The sequence below is a fragment of the Corvus hawaiiensis genome, chromosome 26 (assembly GCF_020740725.1).
Source record: "Corvus hawaiiensis isolate bCorHaw1 chromosome 26, bCorHaw1.pri.cur, whole genome shotgun sequence".
In the NCBI taxonomy this organism is placed as follows: Eukaryota; Metazoa; Chordata; class Aves; order Passeriformes; family Corvidae; genus Corvus; species Corvus hawaiiensis.
This window is the reverse complement of record NC_063238.1, coordinates 2,031,192-2,051,655: the sequence shown is the minus strand read 5'-3', so window position 1 is coordinate 2,051,655 and position 20,464 is coordinate 2,031,192. Positions and strand designations below refer to the sequence as shown.

General features: G+C 39.5%; 1 protein-coding gene across 3 annotated transcripts in view; it reads right to left on the bottom strand.

Moving 5' to 3' along the window:
* The window catches only part of SPIDR (scaffold protein involved in DNA repair), a 198,039-nt gene that overhangs the window by 121,813 nt on the left and 55,762 nt on the right, over positions 1-20,464 (bottom strand). For all 3 annotated transcript variants that reach the window (XM_048286747.1, XM_048286748.1, XM_048286749.1), the window contains exon 7: positions 12,399-12,499. In XM_048286747.1, coding sequence (XP_048142704.1) covers positions 12,399-12,499 — 101 coding nt within the window. The remainder of the gene's footprint in view (positions 1-12,398; positions 12,500-20,464) is intronic.

Here is a 20,464-nt window from a genome sequence, read left to right as displayed (position 1 = left end):
CTCTTGTTTTAAAGCAATGTGAACAGATACAGGCATCCACACAGATTGATTCTAAGCACTTCTGTCTACGCTGAACAAGAAACAACTTTGCACTGAAATGAAAAGGGACTCCTTGGTCCCTTTGCAGTCTGCATAGGGTAGCAGCTACCCAGACAGACCTCAGCCTGAGCTGTAAGATTATGTAAGATTTATTCTCATTCTCACCTAGCCTTACTCAGTTCTGCACTCTGGTCACTGAGGGGAGAACAGTTGTTACCCTGCTGAATGCTATGAGCATTTAGTGGGGCAAGACAGGGTCCCAGAGGACAAGGGCAGCAGAGCCCCAGTTGTACCCTTTTTGATTTACAAGTTGCATTGGGAGAAACACAGCATCCCAAGAAAAACAGCTGATATAAATTATTGTCTTCCCACAGCAAAGAAGAAACAGGGGAGGAACAGTGAACGTGATACTGGAACTTAACAGCAGAGCTGTACTAGTTATTTGTTTGTTTATTTTAAGGCTCATTTCACAACTGTGAATGTTTTTCCTTTGGAAAATAAATCAAAATATTTTAGTTTGAGTTTATGAGAAACTTCAAAAAAAACTTAACCCAACCCTCAAGAAGCCCTAACCAAAGAAACTGGGCCCTAAAACCTTTCGAATTTATTCAATAAAGTTGAATTCTACAAAAATAAAATAAAAAAATTATGTCCTTGTCTTTATTAAATTTCATACTGAAACTGAAATAAAGCAATTTGGAAATATAAAACTAAATTGTTCTCAAAACCACTTTCATGTGAACCAATTTTTCATCACATGCAACATACTTCTGCAAAGCATTCTGCTTCCCCTGAACTGGTATTTTCCAGCAGCATAAAGGGTTCCACCAGACAGTCTGACACAAGATGTACATAAGCCAGTTCTGTCCAAGCCATTACAGCTTGACCTCCTTTTCCAGATCTGAGAAGTAGGAGAATCAACCCTTTCTGCCAAGTCCTTTGAAACTGACTGATGAAGAGAGATGGTCGTCATTGCTGCTGCTCCTCACTGCTGTCACCTTCTCAGAGAAAGCTGTGACATCACAGTGCCACTCCAGATACTCCCTACACTGTGTTAATGTTTGCTTATGTGAAAATTCTGACAAGGGTGAGCGCTGACTAGTTTTCTATGCCTGAAGGGAAGGGCTTAGAATATTCTCACTTGAATTCTGTTTTGCCTGACTAGCTGCAGTTGTGGTCCTCTGTCAACCCCAAGTCATTTGGCACGCATAAACAAATTCTCCTGACCACAAAAATTCTCATCCTTTAAAGTAACTAAGCACTTACCTCTTCCCTCTAGACATACTGCACAATTTGCATTTGCATCCACTTTAAAAACCAAGTCACAGAAAAATCGGTTTCAATTTTCAAACGCACCAACAGTTTATTAAAAAAAAAAGTATTAAGACACTTGTGAAAGGGACTGCTCATCACTTCTGAACTATGCATTTCTTACATGCAGAATTTTATGACAATTCTTACTGGTCAGCAGCTTATACGTTATTCAGCTGATACAGCAGGTTGATGACAATGAATGACAGCCTAATAACATTTTTCTTTAAATAGCTCTGACTGTAAAACAGTTAAAAAATACTAGGTAAATCAAGAACTATATCTGTATGAAAGTCTCTAAAAGACATTGGAGTAAAAGATATCCTACCAAGACACCAGAGTCTCTTGCAAGCCTGAAGTTGGTGGAAATACCGGGAGCTGATACTAAATGAAGCAGAATGCTTCTACACTAAAAACATCTCAATTTCAACAAGTAGCCAAGTCTCACACTTGGCACACATGCACATTCTACAGAACCACAATCTATTTGTTTATTTAGATGCACAGAGATAGTTTAGTTTAATTACGCTGAAATTATTATTACTGCTGATGATAGCGTTCTCTTGAACAACATGGAAAAGCACTTTGGATTGCTGGCACATGATGAAACACCAAAGTTCAGAATGTAGCTTCAGTTTTAATACATTTGGCTCTTGTATTGTTATGTCAATCAAAAATAAATCAAACATATGTGGCTGCACACTGAAGGGCAAATCTGTGGGTGAGGAGACAGGCTGGATCACTGCAAATTCTATGGTTTCCAGAGTTTACTTGTTTGTTCATCCATGTGAAAAGCTCACTTCAAGGTTTTGCAATGTTCTCCCTCAGCCTTGGATAACTTACATAAATTCCCACTTGCTTGCTGAAGTTATCATTCACTTACTTTCATTTGCAAAGCAGAATTACAGCCCAAGAAATGCAAACACACAGATGTGCATGTTTCATGGCAATACCTAGTCATACTAAATATGGAAAAATACCTTACAACTGCATGCATTTTAAAAGGTGCAGTCAATAACTGTGCTGCAATGGTGCCCACTCCTACACTGCAAATTTCTTCATTTCACATTCTGCTGCCCAGAACACTTATGGATTTCTTTCTTCAGGGTTAGTTTCTATGAAAATCAATGAGCTAATCCAGCTAACTGCAAAGCCACTTCAGTTTACTTACTTGAAGGTAACTTTTATTCTCCCACCGAAAGACAAATACACAGGCATGCTCACAGAGAGTGAGCATACAGCTGCCTGATGCATTTAGAAATCTTACATGAAGAAGCAATCAGCAATTTGAGGACTGCTTAACAAAGGTCTTACAGAATCATAGAATATCTCAAGTTAAAAGGGACCCATAAGGATCCTCCAGTCCTGCTCCATACATGATCACCTAACACTAAATCGTACAATAAATGCTCCTTGAAATGACAGGCTTGGTGCTGTGGGGAGCCTGTTCTAGTGATTGACCATGCTTTCAGTGAAGGACCTTTTCCAAATATTCAGTCTGGTTCCAGATGCCTCTGAAACAGTGAAATGCTTGAGGGAGATAAAGATGGAAACCCACATCAGCCTGATCAGTGTGAGACATAGGTGCATTTCTCAGCAAAGCCCTGGGTGCTCTGAGCTCGGGTGACAGAGCTGCAGCTCACTGGTCCTGGAACACAGCCTAACATGGACAGCTGCCCCTTCCAGCATCTCTCTGTAGCCTTCACAGAGTCAGCTGGAAAGTCAGAGAAAACATCCACTGACACAGGATCAAGGATCATTTGAAATATCTGGCCCCATGAGTATAAAGACAGGGTTTATTCATCCCAGGAGCATGAAGTGTAATTCAATCCCTGATACACAAGGCTTAAGGTGCTACAAAGAAAGACAGAAAGGCACTGATAAATCTGGCTGAGTATGAATTTTGCAGAGGTATTTGAGAGGTACAATATGTGTCCTCTAAAGAACACCATCTGAAAGGAGAGGATCAGCCACCAAGGCCTATAATGCTCCCTCACTTCTCGCAGAATTTTCTGTAAGAAGAGAAACCTTCACAAAGTTATGCTGGCCACTACTGAATCGACATATTGGTCATGGAAAGGACAGTGTACAAGAAAAATCAGGTACTAGTTAGGAGCTAGGTTAGTCACATCACCTTTTGCAGAACACCACTGTGATAAATGCCACCCACTGAAAGGAAACAGATAGAAATCATCGCTAGATGGACCATGATCAAACAATTTAGTTCTTCCACACTTTGTAAGTGTGGGTCCAGAAGGAGTGAAATCCACAAGAGAGACTGACTGGTGGGAGGAACAAGCCATGTAAGCAAGGAAGCATCTTTGGTGAAGCCTTGCTGTGATTGGCAAGAATCTCCCTCACCTCCCAGACAAGAAACAAGAAGCTCTGACAAAGATGAAGAAATCCTGATCCAAACCTAGGCAAATGGAACATCAAACTCTCACTGCTACTGTTAGCAGAACCTTTGAAATCAGGGAAAGGTCTTTTTGGCAACAGTAGTAATGGAACAAACCTGGCGGTGACCTTGGGCATAATTTCCAAAAAAGCCTGATGCTCCATAATTGTGTGATCAAAACAGGTCTATATTGTATGTGTGGGTTCAGAAAAACAACCAGTAACTTTTTGGTAGGAGAAAAACTTTTATTTAGAGCTACTAAGAACACAGACAGTAATTCTGGTTTAGAGAAAGTTCCTGAGTCAGAGGTCTATGGGAGGTAATTGGGAGAATACTTTGGGAAAATATCACTGAGTGTTAGCCCTGTTAACATTTTTTCTAGGCATTTTGTTAGCTCTTGTCACTGCCAGAAACAGGATCCTAAGCTAGAGGCACTTTGGTTTAACCACCTAACAGATCTGCTCTGACATACATAGCTAATTATTTAATTCCAGGTGTCCTCTGGGATGTTGGTCTCTCACCCCAATTTGTAACTCAGACATGAAGTAGCTCAAACTGCAATGATAATTCCAGTGCCTGGGAGATGAACAAACAAATTTCACACTGAATGCATCAGTTTCCCTGGGCACTTATTTTAATTTTTGTTTATTCCTTTAGTACACAGGGTGATGCTGCCCATCAGTCATATACCATGTCATATACCATGGCATCAAAAAGTGTTTCGACACAGTACTTTGAAGATGTTCTGCATTTACTCTGAATTCCAGGAGGGTTAAAAAAAAAAAAAACAAAAAGAAGAGGGAAAAAAAAAAGAGGGGAAAAAATGGCAGAAAAAGCTTCCCATTCCTTTGGAGATCACAGACCCTGAGGTCTTGAGCCTTTTGAAGACTTCAGATGACTCTACAGTCTCTGGCAGACTGAATGCCCTTAAGGTTCAGACCTAACATAGTGGCTTCACAGCAGACACATATATTTAAGCCACATCAACACTGAATGTACATGCTCATAGATGATGCACTGGCCATGCCAAGGGCAGCCTAGGAGGAAGGCTAAGAAGAAAGCCAGCGTGCTTTGACTCTCAACAACCAAAAAGCAGTCTGGAGATGAGAAAAGGGAAAAAAAAAAACCATCAAGGAGCTCAATTTAAAAAAACAAATGTTCAGACATTCTGGCTTCAGTGCCTGAAATACAGCTCCAAAGTTTGTTTTAATAACTCTGTAACTACCAATAAGGAAGACAAATGAGGAGGAAAATATAGAAATTATGATCTCTTGGGAGCCACATATTTTATGTTTCTCCAGTGATACAGTGACAGGAAGCTGAGCACACTGGAAGGAGAGAATCCATGGCACTTGATGTATGGAAATGCATCAAATGTCGATCTCAGTAAGAACACATACAGTTTCACCTCACTCCAGTGAATTTTGCTAAAATGCTGCTGTTCCAGTGTTCCCAAAGAGCACCTGTAGCCTTAAATGGAAAGTTCTCAAAGGGAACAAACTCTCTTTAGAGCCAGTCAATAGAACTCCAGCAGCAGAGCAATCTCTACAAGACCTACAGAGTGAGACAAAATGTTTGTTTCAGGACATCAAACTGAACTCTGCATGGTTTGAACGGGCTAGCTGGAATAGCCAGTGCACCTCCACACATATCAGACCACCACCACATCAACAAGAGCAAAACAAAGCCACGTTTATGACAGCAGATACTCCTAAATTTTCCAATTTTCCATTCTTCCTGAAAATTTAAAAATCTTGCAATGTTGCAAGAATGCACCTCACCCACAGGGCTGAAGGATGTTACATCTGAACATAACAATCACATGACACAAGGCATAAATAAGTTCCCAAAGCCACAGTACCAATGCAGAAAACAGTGAACTACAACAACACAGACCACATCTTACAAACACAAAAGAAAACTGGAGCTTAGGAAAATGCCAAGCAGTGAATGGCTCTGCTCCCCTGAGCATTCCAGAAAAAACCCCAACTCATATGTAAGCAGGAAGGAGAACAGAGTGGAAATTATTACTATTGTGATAACAAAAAGTCTACAGTAATAAGGACCATATAAACACCTACAAGTATACATGTGAACTATCATGAAAAGCAAGACTGACAAAATAAAACTCCTCAGCCACAAGACTTATCTCACAAGTCACACGGATAAAAGAGACCAAGCAAGCACAACATGAGGCAAAAGGAAGACTATTTCACCACCTTCCTTTAAAATCAATTAAAAAACTACACTCATGCAAGGAGAGCTTTCTAAATAAAACCATGACAAACTCATAAGAAAAGGCAAGGGAGGAAGATGAGATTGCTTGAAGCCACATTACTATTTGAAAAACTGCTAACAAATATATGCTTCGTGCAAAAACAGTGAGGACAATTTGTATTTGTTCTTACCAGCTAAACAGTCACAATTCTTTATCTTAGTGCTATCGGAATGATACGGGGAAAGGACAAATGCTTTTAAGAAAAACAAATTACCGTCACTTTTCCTCAACTATCAAACTAAGAACTATCAAACAAATCATATACATGAACTGCATTTTAGAAGTAAATTTGTACTGTACCTGACATATCTAGTTGACATTTCTAAAAAACATGGCTGAGAAGTTATACTTCCTCTTAACTGGGAAATTCTTTAGAAATACACACCATGCAAAATAGAAGTGTTACACTCAAGTCAAATTTCTACTAATCCTAGCTAAAAGCTTTTATAAAATAAACTTTCCCACTGAAAGTATTAAGAATTATGGGCAATTGAGGTTGGGAATAGTACTCACTGCACAAAGAATGAAAGTCACTTTCTGCCTTTGGTTCCGATGAATAGGTCAGACATACATTATGGAATTATAAAGGAAACAAATAAAATTCCACTTTATGCCTTGTTTAATAAGGCAAACTAGCAACACTCTTGCAAATTTGTCTCACTCAGTTATTTTTTCGAAGGCATTATTTCATCCCAGCATCATTTAACTTCTGATTGTCAAATGTGGTTCCAAAACTGCAGTTAGTAGACACCCTCCTGGGACATCACATCCTATCTGCAGTGGAAGAAGAGCCAACCACTTTCTGGTTCAAGCCACAAAGTTTTACTTTCATTCTCAAGCGTAAAAAGTATAAAATGTCAAATTACAAGCATAAATCAAAACAAAACCATTCTTTTGCTTGGCATCTCATTATTGTTCTTCCTCCTCCCTCATGTATAGCTTGCAGGTGCAGGCATAACAAACTCAGCAAGCAGGAAGATACCAAGCAGGTCCTTGAAATCCAAAGTCAATGCTGAAAACCAGCTCTGGATTACAAGGTTTTCACAGCCTGTACAAAACCGTTTGGTTGCCATTCTGATCTACAAATGTTATTATTCTTCCTGGGCTGGTAACTTCGGAAGCCATTCAAGAAGATTTTTCTCAGAAACACAACATGTCTCTCGTAGGCATGATGGCTTCTTGCCACATTTATATTAATTTTTAAAAGGCTGCTGAATTTGGCTTTGCTTTAAACACTACACATTTTTTATAAGAACATATGTAAGCTACTTAAAGAGACTATGTATGTCATTATTGTTTCTCATAGGAAAACAAAAACAATACAAAGATTATTGTTTGAAGAAGACAAGTTTACATTTGATTTTTTCCTTTCCAATGCTGTAACAAGTTCAGACAGTTGGCTAGGAAAAAGAAATCTGGCCACTTGCCATGTCTCTAATTTATATTACTAATTCTTAAGTAATAAAACAAACTATCAAGAATTAAGAAAATAAGCAACAACTAGCAAATCTCAGACTTCTGTGTTTTTAGAAGAATTTTACATAGTAAAGGAAACCCTATTAAGGGCTGCCCATGTTTTCTTCATCATGTACATGTTTCATGGCATTCAGGCTGCTAAAATCCTTTCTTCCCATCTTCTTAACTAGTCACTGAAACTGGAAGAGAGGGGGGAGTGATTGTTTATACCCTCTTCTCTAAGGCTTTCTGCCTTCCACATGTTACATGTGAAACCCTGTCCTCATCTACAGGGCTTCACCCTCCTCCCCTCATGTATGTGTTTCCACTTGCCTCAGCAAACCGAAAATTTGTTGCCCCTTGCAAGTCACTTTTCCCTGAGATGAAGGAGCATTTTGGAAGGAAAGATCAATGGTTTTGCTTTATTGTCAGTTCAGTATTCACTACTCTCAAATTCAATTTTAACACAATCATGAATCTTAACCTTGGGTCAACAAATACCAAAAATCTTGCATCAGACTGCAAATGCTAGAGAAATGTTTCTGCATTTAAGGTGAAGAATTGTTTTGATGACAGCTGCAAGACAAAGAAAACCAACAGAAGATAGGATGTATCGAAAGCAAAATTTCAGAAGTTACAGTAGGAATCTACATGAGTTTGCTTTAAATATTATTAGTGTCCCCTCCCTATAGACAGGAAGGTTGTCTAAATGTAACTCAGAAAACCACGTTTTTTCTTCCAGCAGATGTTGACAGGAAAAAGGTTTGGGTTTTTGTTGTGGGTTTGGTTTATTTTTCTCTCTCTGTCTTTCAGCTGTCCAGATCTCCTCTTTGCCCAAACAGGAAACTTCATGGAGAAGTTGCAGCACTGCATACAGAAAAAAGCCTGCAAGTGGTCTACAAGCCCTTGCACAGAGTACCCTCAAACCATCAGCTTGGCTGATGAGAGCCTTGCTGTTATGTGGCCTGCACCACCACTCCCCTTTTACATCTTGTGAAGAACAGAAAATTTTGGATTTGTGGCAGAGCCTGACATTTGCCTCTGTTAGAGCTGAACCACAGAAAGCATCCAACCAATGCTGTGTGGCATGGGCAAACCCTGATATTCCCTCCCTTCAGGCCTCTGCATGGTATGGTTGCCTTGATTTACAGAAGTGGGATTCCCAATCACCTTGCAGAAACCCATGTCCTTGGTGAGTGCCTATTCCAACACAGGGACTGGCTGTAGAATGTGACTCTGCCACAAAATTGTCAAAATCTGAGAAAGCACAAAGGTTTCTTCTACCCTGCAGAATGAGTCAGCCAAAGTGAGACCCTGTGCACTGCATAAACACCAGAAAGTGCGTGCTGAAAGGAGGTGCTCTCTTCTGGGCAGTGATTCATCCCAGTGACCAAGAGGCAGCCAAACCACAATGGTTACTTACAGAAAGGGGTCAGGGAGGTAACAGACAGGAATTTTTAAAAAAAATAAAGCTGAAAACTAGGGGTTTTGAATAATATGGACATGGATACAACCTAAAAGTAAGCAACAGCAAAATAAAGGCATAGAATTCTGCAGTATGAAATGTCTAGTGGGGATGACAGCCGGAACTTCGGAAAAATTTTTCCTTAAATCTCAGATGTAAGGAGGACTTTAAACCGATCTCATTTGAAATTGCTCCCCGTTGCTTTAGCAATGAACTTCTGGTCTGCACGCTATGGGATATCCAAAATGACGTGACAGCTCTCTCAGCAACTAAGTTACTTCAATCCTCCACAATAATCTTCAGGCTTCTTTAGTAACTCAAATGAGTTTGTTATTTGAGAAGTTCTTTCCTCTAATTCTGTGCCGAAGTCAGAAACAGTCCTGGAAACAACGTGGCTTCAAAATATTACTGGGCAAAACAGAGGGGAAACAAAATTCAAGAAGGTTCTCAGATTAGTGAGACACCCTTAGCTTGAACCTAAAGAGATGAAAGCTGAAAGTGACATGCATTTGCTGTGCTGACACTTCACATTCCTCACTAGAAGCAAAGAGAAGGTTATCCAGTTACATTACTAAGATTTCAACCATTCCGACCGATGTTCTCCAAACCAAACATCAATTTCATTTTGGTGACACGAAACATTATGGCCATTCTAAGAATACAATTATCAAAAATAAATTTTGCTCTAGATGAAAAAGTATCCCCAAAATATTATCACAGCTATTTTGATGATTATTTTATAATCATTATACTTTGGAAATAAGGACTGAGAATTGGAAGTGAAATTTAAGCTGTGAAGTTGAAGTGTATTCCTAAATTTATGGCATGTTCAGCATTTTTCATAAATTTTAGCAAAAGCTTACAGGCTAATTGAAACAGTAGTTTGTCCTAAAGACTTCTTGTACAATTTTGTTACGATGGAAAAGGCATATCCCAGAAATAGTTCATCTTCTGCCAAAACTAAATCATCTTAAAGACACTCATCAGTATTTTTTAAACACACTTAAGAATAGAGCAAGGTATTTTCCCATAGCCTTTTTTTCATAAAATGCTAACGAATCCTGACTCATTTTCTGAAAGAAAGAAGAAGAATCAAAGAAAGGAATTCAGCCAGGGGCAGACGTTTAGCATGGAATATTTCAGCCTAGAAGCTGGTCTAACAAAATGTTGAGCAGCCAAACACAAGGTTTTGTAATGACACGTGAAACTAGGACAAAAAGAATATTAGCATGTTAGCAATGTTGCAGGTCTGTTACTACACAGTACATTAAAAATCTTCATTTCGTTAAAAAGGCAAGCCTATTCAATGTCTATTTCTGTCCCATATTTGAGAAGCAGCAAGAGGATGTCCTCACACCACATACGAATGATGGAGTAACCTCTCATGATTTTAAGTGAGCAGGCCTGTAAAATTTTCAACATAGCATTTCTGAAAAGAGCTGGCTAAAGACATCTCTGGTTCCCTGATGTCACTTTCTAGTGAGTATTCAGATAATGGTGAAATTCCAGAAGACTGAAAGGACTATGATATTGTGCTACTATTCAGGAAGGACAAACAAAGTGGCTTACAATAACTGGAGACCAGCTAGCCTGACATCAGATCTAGGCAAAGTGACTGGAAAAATAAGCAAGGAATTAAGGTCAGAAATACAACGTGCTATTCTGCATGGGGGGCATTTTGAACACACAGCATGCAAATGGCCAAGGGATGTAAGCCCTCTAAAGCTCCAGTGAGAAACTGAGACTGAACTTTAGCCAACAGTTTGGGTGTAACTTTAAATCATACAACCTTCTTATGAAAAATCAACCATTTTCACTATGAGTAATGCACCCTTTGAGTGGAATGCAAAAAAAAATTAAAATTCTGAGAGTTAACTTTGTGAATTGCAGTTAGAGCTTTTTACCGGTGGAGAATTATAACTGAGTAACAGCAATTCCAGCAGGACTTGCAAGTAAACAAACACTCATGGTATTAAATGGTTTAATCAGTGACATAAAGAAACTGTGTGAATACCACAAACTCAAGCAAATCTGTGACTAAAAGAAGACAGGCTTGAGCTACACAGTGGTCTGAACTGCATGGTTAGCTGGACTACTTAAGTAAAATCAACCAGGCTACAGCACAGACACTTCCTTGTGTTTAGGCAGGAGAAACAGAAAGAGTAGCTGGAGAGTGGGAAACAGCATCTCAGAAGAAAAACAGCTGTAGAGCTTATGAAATCACACTGGACAATCAATTCAAGGTGAAGTCCCAGCACCATGCTGTGACCAAAGCCAAACCAGACTCAAACACTTATCACAGGCCTCAAATACCCAGGAGGCTGAGGAGTGAACTAGACCTGGCCAATGATTTTAATGAGACTAAAACTGGAAGAACACATACTGAGTTGCTATCCTTGTTCCTAAGACCCTTCTGAACAGTTCAAGAGGGTACAGTAAAAAGCCATGAAAGTCACTTGAACACTGATGAAAATGCTTTAGAGACCCTTAGAGAGCTCAGTCTGTTTAGTTTACGAAAATTGTGAGGCAGCAGAGGTTTTGCTATGCAAGTGCCAGAAAGGGAAAATGTCACATACTAAAGAAATCTGTAAGGGAGAAACAAGAAACAAAACAGGGGAACTGAAGCCAGACAAATTCACATTTGGAAGAAAAACCACCTTTAAAAATTTGGGAGTAGAACTGGGGACAAACTCTCAAGGTAAATGATAGATTCACTTAACCACATGTTTTCAAATTAGGACTAGAGGACTTTCTGAAAAACAAATGCAAGTTAATAGATGCTCAAAACCAAGCAGTTGGCCTAATATAGAATAAATGCTTGACATTTTGTAGACTATAGTCACACACACAGCAGTTGATGCAAGAACTTAACTACTTCTTTATACTTAAACTCTTAAGAATCTGCTACCTCTCAAGAAACACTACTGAAAGGTGGTGCTATCAGACACCAGTAACTAATTTGCATGACTCCCACTGTTTCTTTTTAAGTGATGTGACCCCTGTAGTTATGCTTCACACTCTTGGTGTCATTCACAATTTCAGCACTTATCCACAAATTTTTATCCATGTTTGTTTGTTGGCAAGAAGTGATCACAAAGCAAAAAGAACAAGCAAAGAAAAAGAGTTGATTATAAAGAAAGAAAAAAAACCCAAAACCTGCTGAAAACACCATTTTTCCATGTGATGCTGGAAATCAAGGAGTTGTGAAGAACTTAGATGGAGACTACTTAAAATATATCCTTTACCTTATGCATTCAAATGATGACTGAGTTGTTAGAAACCTTCATATTTACCAGAAATGCAATTATTAGCTCAGAAGACAATCAAGATAGCATTAAACCCAAGTCAGGAAAGAGCAGCAAATAATATAAACTTCACTTTTACCCCTACTTGGGCCATAGATAAATACAAGTAGGTATAATACTTTCCCAGTGGTATTGTGTAATGCTTCTTACCTGAGGGGGTTTTATCATCTGAAATACACTGATGCCTCCAAAAGCTAATGGCAGATCTTTCTCTGTTCTGGAGCCGACATAATCTCTCAGCTAGCCCGCCCCTGCAGAGGACAAAGGAATGCTCAGCTTTGCCAGGAATCAATACTTGGTTTTGCCAAGTGACAAGCCACAGGACAGATGTAGATGTATAGATGTGTATGTATGCTTTGACCCTTAGAGACAGAATCATACAGTAAAATTACATTTTGTAGATTAGCTCTCCTAATTTTGATTTTTCTAATGGAGTTACTCCCAAAAATCATACACCTCAGGTCATAACACACAATAAAACATTTGCAGTATCTGGGTGTCCAAAATCTTCATGTTTTCAGTCCTGTCTCCAGTACACGAGGAGTGTAAAAAAAGGTTTCTAACTTTCCCTTGCACTTATGAACAGATCCTATTAGACACCAGAGACAGTTGCAAATTCAAAACAAACCAGTATAACCACTAGTTATAACAGGTTGGGTTTTCTTTTCCCTCACGGATTTGTTTTTCTGTTGGCAAGGAGTGATCACAAAAATATTCTTTTACCCATACTTGACCCTATGATTCATTTCACAAGCTGGGTCAAGTGTGCAGTTTCAGTGGTCTGAACACTCTCCAAGATGAAATTAATTTAGCATTCCCAAGGTGAGGAGCAGAGGAGTGGCATCTAGCACAAATACACTTAAGGTAACACTAAAGCAATTCTTACCCTTGGATTCAAAGCCAGAAGACATAATTTCTCACTTTTAAGAACAAGAAGATGTATGTGTTGGAAGCTGTCTTTGGGTTACTGTGGGAGTGTTTGAGCATTTTTCTTTGGCTTCAAAGAAGTTATTTGCATAAAGACCTACTTCATTCTTTTGTTGTAGTGTAAAGTTTCTCCACAAGTACTATTGAATCTATTAATAAAGATTTCTACTAAGGTGAAATGTGTGCTTGAGTTAAACTGGTTTAGGAATCAATAGAGATAGCATACAACCACCCTATGACTATTTGTGCACATGAAGAAAATTTTTTGGCTAAGTTAAAAAAGACAAATAGCTTGGTAAAACTCACATTGTAAATGTGAAACTGGGAAGACACACACCTGTGGAAACTGAGAAGGAGCTAAAAAGGCTAAGCAGAACTTCAGGTGAGTTGTAAAAAAATCTCTTTGGTTACTAGTTATTAAGCAGTTTCATTGGCAGACAAGTCAACACGTTATATAAAAAGTAGTTAGCAGTGTCAGCTGAATTTTTAACGAACAACTATATCCTTTGCAAAATTATAATTATCACAAGAATTATCACATGCAATGGCTAAACATCTAAGTAGCAGATCACAGAACGAACTCTGAAACAAGAGCCCCATTTAAGCCAAAATGACCTATAGAAGTTTTGCAGTTTACATTGCTGCATCTCTATGGCTGGTGTCAGAAAGAGAGGAGAGAACTCAGAGGAAGAAGAAAACCCCCAAAGCCCCAAAATAAAGAACTCAGACTTAACAAGCTATGAACCCACACTTAACAAGCTACGAACCCTGCTATATTAAGGAGAAAAACAAACAAAAATGTTTAGAAAATATTGGCCTCCAGTGAAGTTCCAGGTAAGCTTAACAACCTTGTTTAATCCCGGCTTCAACGAGGGCTTTGAGACAGAGAGGCAACTAATACAGAAGTGCAATGGAAGCTTTGGTTCCAAGAGCAGCACAGTCAAGCACAAAACTTCATATGGGATAACCTACTCTGCTGCTAACACTGTGCTCATCCATATTTTCCTCCAAAACTTGAGCACTGAAGCGTTACCACACCACAGCACTTGTGGGCAAGACAGTTCTACAAACTCCAACTAACTGTCCACCCAGTTTCTCTTCTTGCCAGGGAACCATTCTCAGATGCAGTTGTAATTCAGTTTGGCTGGGTGGTTTACATGAGCCATGCTGGAATTGGTAGATGCCAGCTCAGGTAGGCTTAAAAATGCAGCAATAAAAATGCATTTTCAGATTGCTTGTTTAAAAGTCTTGCATGCATGAGTCTGCAGCTGAACCCTGTGGTTGGACTGTAGCAATACACTATACAGTTAGTAGCTCAAAAACTTGTTTTGCTGAAACAAAACTGTTCAACAGGAGTGTTCTCCTACTTCATTCTCTCCACAGACACCAGTCAGAGAAATGTATTTTATTAGTTTAAACAATGCAAGAAAGCCTTAAAGTACCTGCAGAAGAGAGCAGCTGTTATTGGCTTACAGCCTAATCTCCCCCTTTTTTCTTGAACAGGGAAAATGTTGTGTACAGTCAATCAGCTCCTACTCTTCTTCAAGCCCACTACTGTTACACCTACAGCAGGAATGCCCTGTAGCGTGAAGGAAAGAACGCAAGTTTCTGGTTCCTTGCTCTGGCTACTGCACACAACAGCAAGACATCATTGCTGTTTCAGGGCTGATATGACTAGCAGGAGGGTCTCACTGATGCTCACAGCTTCATTACTAATTTGCTAACCATGTCTGTATTAGGATACCAGTTATCACAAAGGTCCATATAAAGTAAAACTCTGATTTTCCTTAGTAGCCCTCTGTGCTAAGAAAGTGCACTGATATTCATTAATCATAATCCTTCCATTCACATTCCAAATGAGGTTAAAAATAGTTTAAACAGAAAACATCATAAAGCAATTTGCATGTGCTTGGTTGCAGAACATAAAATGTAACTAAGAATGCATTTATGAGCGGTTCTCAGCTGGTCATTGGAAATGCTGTCTGTTTCATACCTCATGAAATCAGAAAACACAGTTCAAGGACATGCCATGCACAAAAGGAATTTGTATGGCCAGAACAACAGTTGGTACTTTATGGTTTGTTTCTTTTAAAAAGGTAGAAACAAAGGAGTTTAAACACCACCGCAACCCAGGAGGATCAATCCCCTTTTTAGCTCAAACACATAAAACAAAGGAAAAGGTGCTTTCTGTTACACAAGCTGACAGATTGCTGACAACAGAATTTGAAAACTACTCATCCCTTCCAGCACAGTACAGGTGCCTACACTGTAAAACACTTGTGCATGTACTGTGAGATACTGAGAACTATACAGTCAGAGTCACTCCTGGCTGTGAATACAAGGTAAGCCAACATCCCGGGTGTGTGTGTATATAAAACTAGCAAATATATTTTTATTATTAATGTATTAATTCTGTAATCAAGGGAAGTGACAGACTGCATTGAAATAACAAAAACTAGTTTAGGATTATTGACCAGCACTTCAAACTTCCCCCCAAAATGTTTTAATATGAACAAATTGAACACATTTGGCAAATTGTTAATGCAAAGGCTGTTCGGTGAAGTCAAACTGCTCAGATACAATCTCCACTGCCCACAACCTTTTTATTTTTAATCACAAAATTTCCAGTACAACTATTTTGTTCCTTTAATTCCCTGAAGGCAGACAGATTTAAAAGCAGCAATTCATGTCCTGTTTCCATACTAAACCTGAGTTTGTTGAAATACTGTATTTAAAACAACACATTGCCTTTACTGTCCATGTCCAACAATATCCACATGAAAGACCGCTTTGAAGACCACAAGAAAGCTCAGCATCCTGTAAAACAGCTCAGGTTCTGGTAGTTGCCCTTCCCACAAACTTTAACAGCAAGACTGAAGAGTTTTGTGACAGCTATCACCAAAAAGTAATACTGAGACTAATCTGTGACTTCCAGGCTGGTTCCTATCTCCCAACTCCAATGAGGCTAACAGAAAGCAACAACAAAAGAGCATTAGTGAGTCTGCTGTGTTTTGAAAAGTAATTTTCAATCTTTCTGGAATGTTGGAGATCTTTTTGTGTTTTTTTATTAAGGTTTTCATTTAGCAGGGCACTTACGAAAAATTACCCCCCTGTTCATCCAAGTTTACTCCTTTACAGACTTAATTTGAAGTCAAAACTTAAGCATCTCACTACTGAGTTTTTTCCTCATACACAGTATATGCAGGACTCCACATAATTCAAAACAAATATATATCCCCATCTCAAGACTGGGCAATTTTTCCCTTCTCTCATTTCAAAGCAAGGAGAGATTTCCTTTCCTATTTGCACATTACCTGGTGAAGTAACTGACACTCAGCTGTCTCCTTCCACTCCATGGGGCACTTACTAAAGAAATAAAAAAAGCCCTGCTGACTCATGTTCATCTTGCCAGTGGCCAGGACCCCCAGGTCCCTTTCTGCAGCCCTGCTTTCCAACATCTCATTCCCCAGTCTGTACACACAACCAGGACTGCCCTGTCCCAGGTGCAGAATCCAGCACTTGCCCTTGTTAAACTTCACGCAGTTGGTGACAGCCCAGTCCTCTGATTTGTGGAACGCTCTCTGCAGGGCCTGTCTGCTCTGGAGGGAGTCAGCAGCTCCACCCAATTTAGTATCTTTGGCAAACTTACTTATTATCACTTCAAGTCCTGCATCCAGGTGGATAATGAAGATGTTGAAGAGAGCTGGGCTGAGGATGGAGCCCTGTAGAACCCCATTAGTGACTGGATGCCAGCCTGATGTCACCCCATTCACTGCTGATGTAACCCTTTGTGCCTGACCTGTGAGCCAGTTGCTCACCCATCACTCACCATGGTTATCCAGCTGTGGATTTGATCTGGAAGGTACTGTGAGAGACAGTATCTAAAGATTGGCTTTCAAAGTCCAAACAGATCACATCTACTGGCTTCCTAGATCAGCTCAGTGGGTTACCCCGTGGTAGAAGGAAATAGATTTGACAAGCAGGACTTTTCCCTCATGAAGCTCTGCTGGCTGTGACCAGTGACAAACATGGTGCTTTTTTTTCCCCCTATTAGCAACAAACATTTGGCCCAGTGAAACCATCCACACTTTCTAAAAGAGAAAATACATTTTAACCTTCTCTAAGTGCAAAATAATTTTACTGTGTATACTGCCAGTGATGACAAGTGGTACATCAGTACTGGCAGCCATGATATTCTTCATTTATACTTTCCTAATCCAACAAGAAATTCGCTAGCAAAGAAAACTTAATCCAACAGTTAAAATTAGCATAAGAACATGACCATCTAAAGGGCTAGTCTGCTGCTGTTTCACCCTCATGCCACTTGTGGATGCATGTAGAGAAAGAACAGTCCCAATTTTAGAGTAAAAGTCTGCTTCATTTGTGCCAGCTCCCTCTTCCCTTGGCAATTTCCTTTATTTTCAGGACCTCAGCTGGCCTCATATGACAACAGGGTTTCATTTTACTGCACATAGTACCAGGACATTCTGTAATTTTCTCCTCTTTTGATAACACAAGCTAATTTTAGCTGATCAGATTTGTAAGTAGTCTGCAAACAAGTAGGTATAGGACAATTTAAAATAAAATATTGGGAAATCCTGTTTCTCTTGAGCTATAAGCCGCCACTCAAGTATTTAAAAAAACAAGCAAAAAGCTAAAGCTTATTCTTCACAACTAAAAGCTCTTGCAACATGACAGATTTAGATGCAGAGTTAACATTTTATAACTTGAGATATTTATTTCCTACAATGAACCTCAGACTTTTTTTTCCTGATGGAAATAAAATCTCAATGGAAAAAGCAAACAATTCAGAAAACCTTTAAGAAAGGTTTACTTGTAGACAAGAGAAGCCGAGTACATCCATTTTGAGTTTTCTTCTCTATAAATACTGAATTAACCCAGTTATATGTTTAATCTATGTAATAAACGTTGACACTTGCAATACTCTACATTTTTCTTTCACAAAGAAACTTTGAAAGACTTGGAACTAATACAGTTCAGACATTTCACCCAGTAGCATTAAGATGAATTCCAAATGTAACAAGAAGAGCTTCTTGAAAAACTGTCATTTGCAATATATACCCTCTCCCCTCAGGTTATGCAAATCATTTGCACAATTTTCCCATGAAGTGCTGATTCAAGCTGAGAAACTGAAGCTTTGGGATGGAAAAAAGGGGCAGGAACATGTAAACCCAACACCTCTTGACCTGATCACCAAGGCAATTCATTTCAGCACCAAGCACCACTAGTAGCACCTAATTGTCAACTCAGTGGCGCACAGGTGCAGTACAAGGACATGGATCTGGCAGCACACCTGGGAAAATTATGTACTCCCATGGCATCCATCAACAGGCTTGTTTAAATAGAGGAGGGCAACTACACAAGCATATAATACCAGTGTTTAAGGTGAGGATGTCCTGAGCAGTGGCATTGATGGCTGTGAATGAGAGATGATCTGCTTTGCCTTCAGCATGACAAACTGGCATCTCCTACAGCACAGCTCTTCAGAACCACCAACACCCCCGAAGGGCAAACCTCACCACACAGATTACCTGCCCTCCTAGGGACTGTGGTAGAAAGAATAATCTTTACTCAGAATATTTTTGAAAAGAAAAACTAACATTACATGGGATACAAGAAAACATATGAAAATTAGATATGGTGGGGGCAGTAGATATGGTGGGGCACATCTTTCTTGTCTTCAGACACCAATTGTCTTCTGAGACCACACTTAACCCCTAACAGAGGAGAATTACAACATACCCCTTCAAATGTGGCTCAGCAGCAGCAGCACTGTATATTGTGCATGTTGATTTGGGGATATAGATGGGCTTCTCATTTTATTTACACTCAAAGGCGTTGAACTTACAGTCAAATTACCTATGCTAGGATCACAAAAATTTATTTTAGTCATCCATAATTAGCTTACTTCTGAACATTTCTGTTGCTTTGGTTGCATCTCAATTTTTGTAGTGTATGACAATTGCATCTGTAATAGGCTGAAACAAACAATACTCTTTCCACCCATCCAGGCAACTACCCATTTCCATTTTAGCACCAGGAGGTTTCCAGGAGGAGAGGACAGTAGAACGGAACTTATCTGAATTTTTCCAGAGACTCTTCTGGCTCTTTTCTTTGTTCGGTTTGGTTTTGCTTGGGATTTGGGAGGTTAGGGGGGATATGTTAGGGGGTTTTCTTTGAAGTTGCACAGAGAAATGTACCCATTGATGTAACAGAGGCATAGCTGCAATCAGATAACACAAAAATAAATGTAGATTGCAGCATGACTGTAAGATTTCTACAGAAAACATAAGCTAAAATTTCTTGAAAACATTAACTCTACTTTTGAAGCTAGATTTACACATGTCCAATAGCAAAGAGATATGAAAATAGCAGTATTTTCTATTTTTCTTAAAAGGGAAAACAAAATGGGAAGAGACCTGCTCTACCTACATCAGGACTCTTCCATGAAATAAGCATACACAGTACAGTGTATGCTTATTTGGATTTGGAGTTGAACCTATGGCACAAGAATTCATGCAGGAAGATGGTAGCTCTACCACTGCGCGCTACCTCTGCTCAGTCCATGCTTCCCTAGGCACTGGCCTAGGAGAAAGAGAAAGAGAGCCCAGCTAAGCAGAGACTTGTGGCTCTCTTCCACCTACTGGGCAGTTCCAAATGGTCCATCTGAGTGGAAAGGAAGCTCACGGGCCAGATCCAGCTTGCAGGATGATTCCCCTGCTCACTGCTTTTTCTGCTGTGGCCTTGATCTGCAGCAGAGGTAGGAAGGAAGGAGAAATGACAAGCCAGTGGCTGCTTTGTAGCTTTTAGCTAGTTAACCACAAAGAAGGGATTGTCACTTCATCAATCAAGAAGCTGACAAACCTTTCCCTGAACTGGCCTTCAATCCACAGCACTGAAAACCCATGCTTTCCTCGTGAGGATGCAAACTCTTACATCGACTGTTACCACACCAATGAAAATGTTCTCTGTCAGCAGTAAAAGGAAGGATGGGAGAGACACATGGAATTAATGCCCTGAACAGGAAGAGTGAAAAGATGACAATTACCTGGATGAGCAAAATAACGAGATAAACAACACTCATAACTAAGGAATTTCCTGCCTGCTTCCCTGTTCCCAAAGGAACCCAAAGTGGAACCACAGGATGGAAGGTAAAAAGCCCTGTAAGCTCTGCTCCTCTGGCCATTCCAGACAGATTACATTCTACATAATTGTGGATGGCTCGGTCTTGTTTTGTTTTTAAAGCAATCTATTCTCATATACACTTG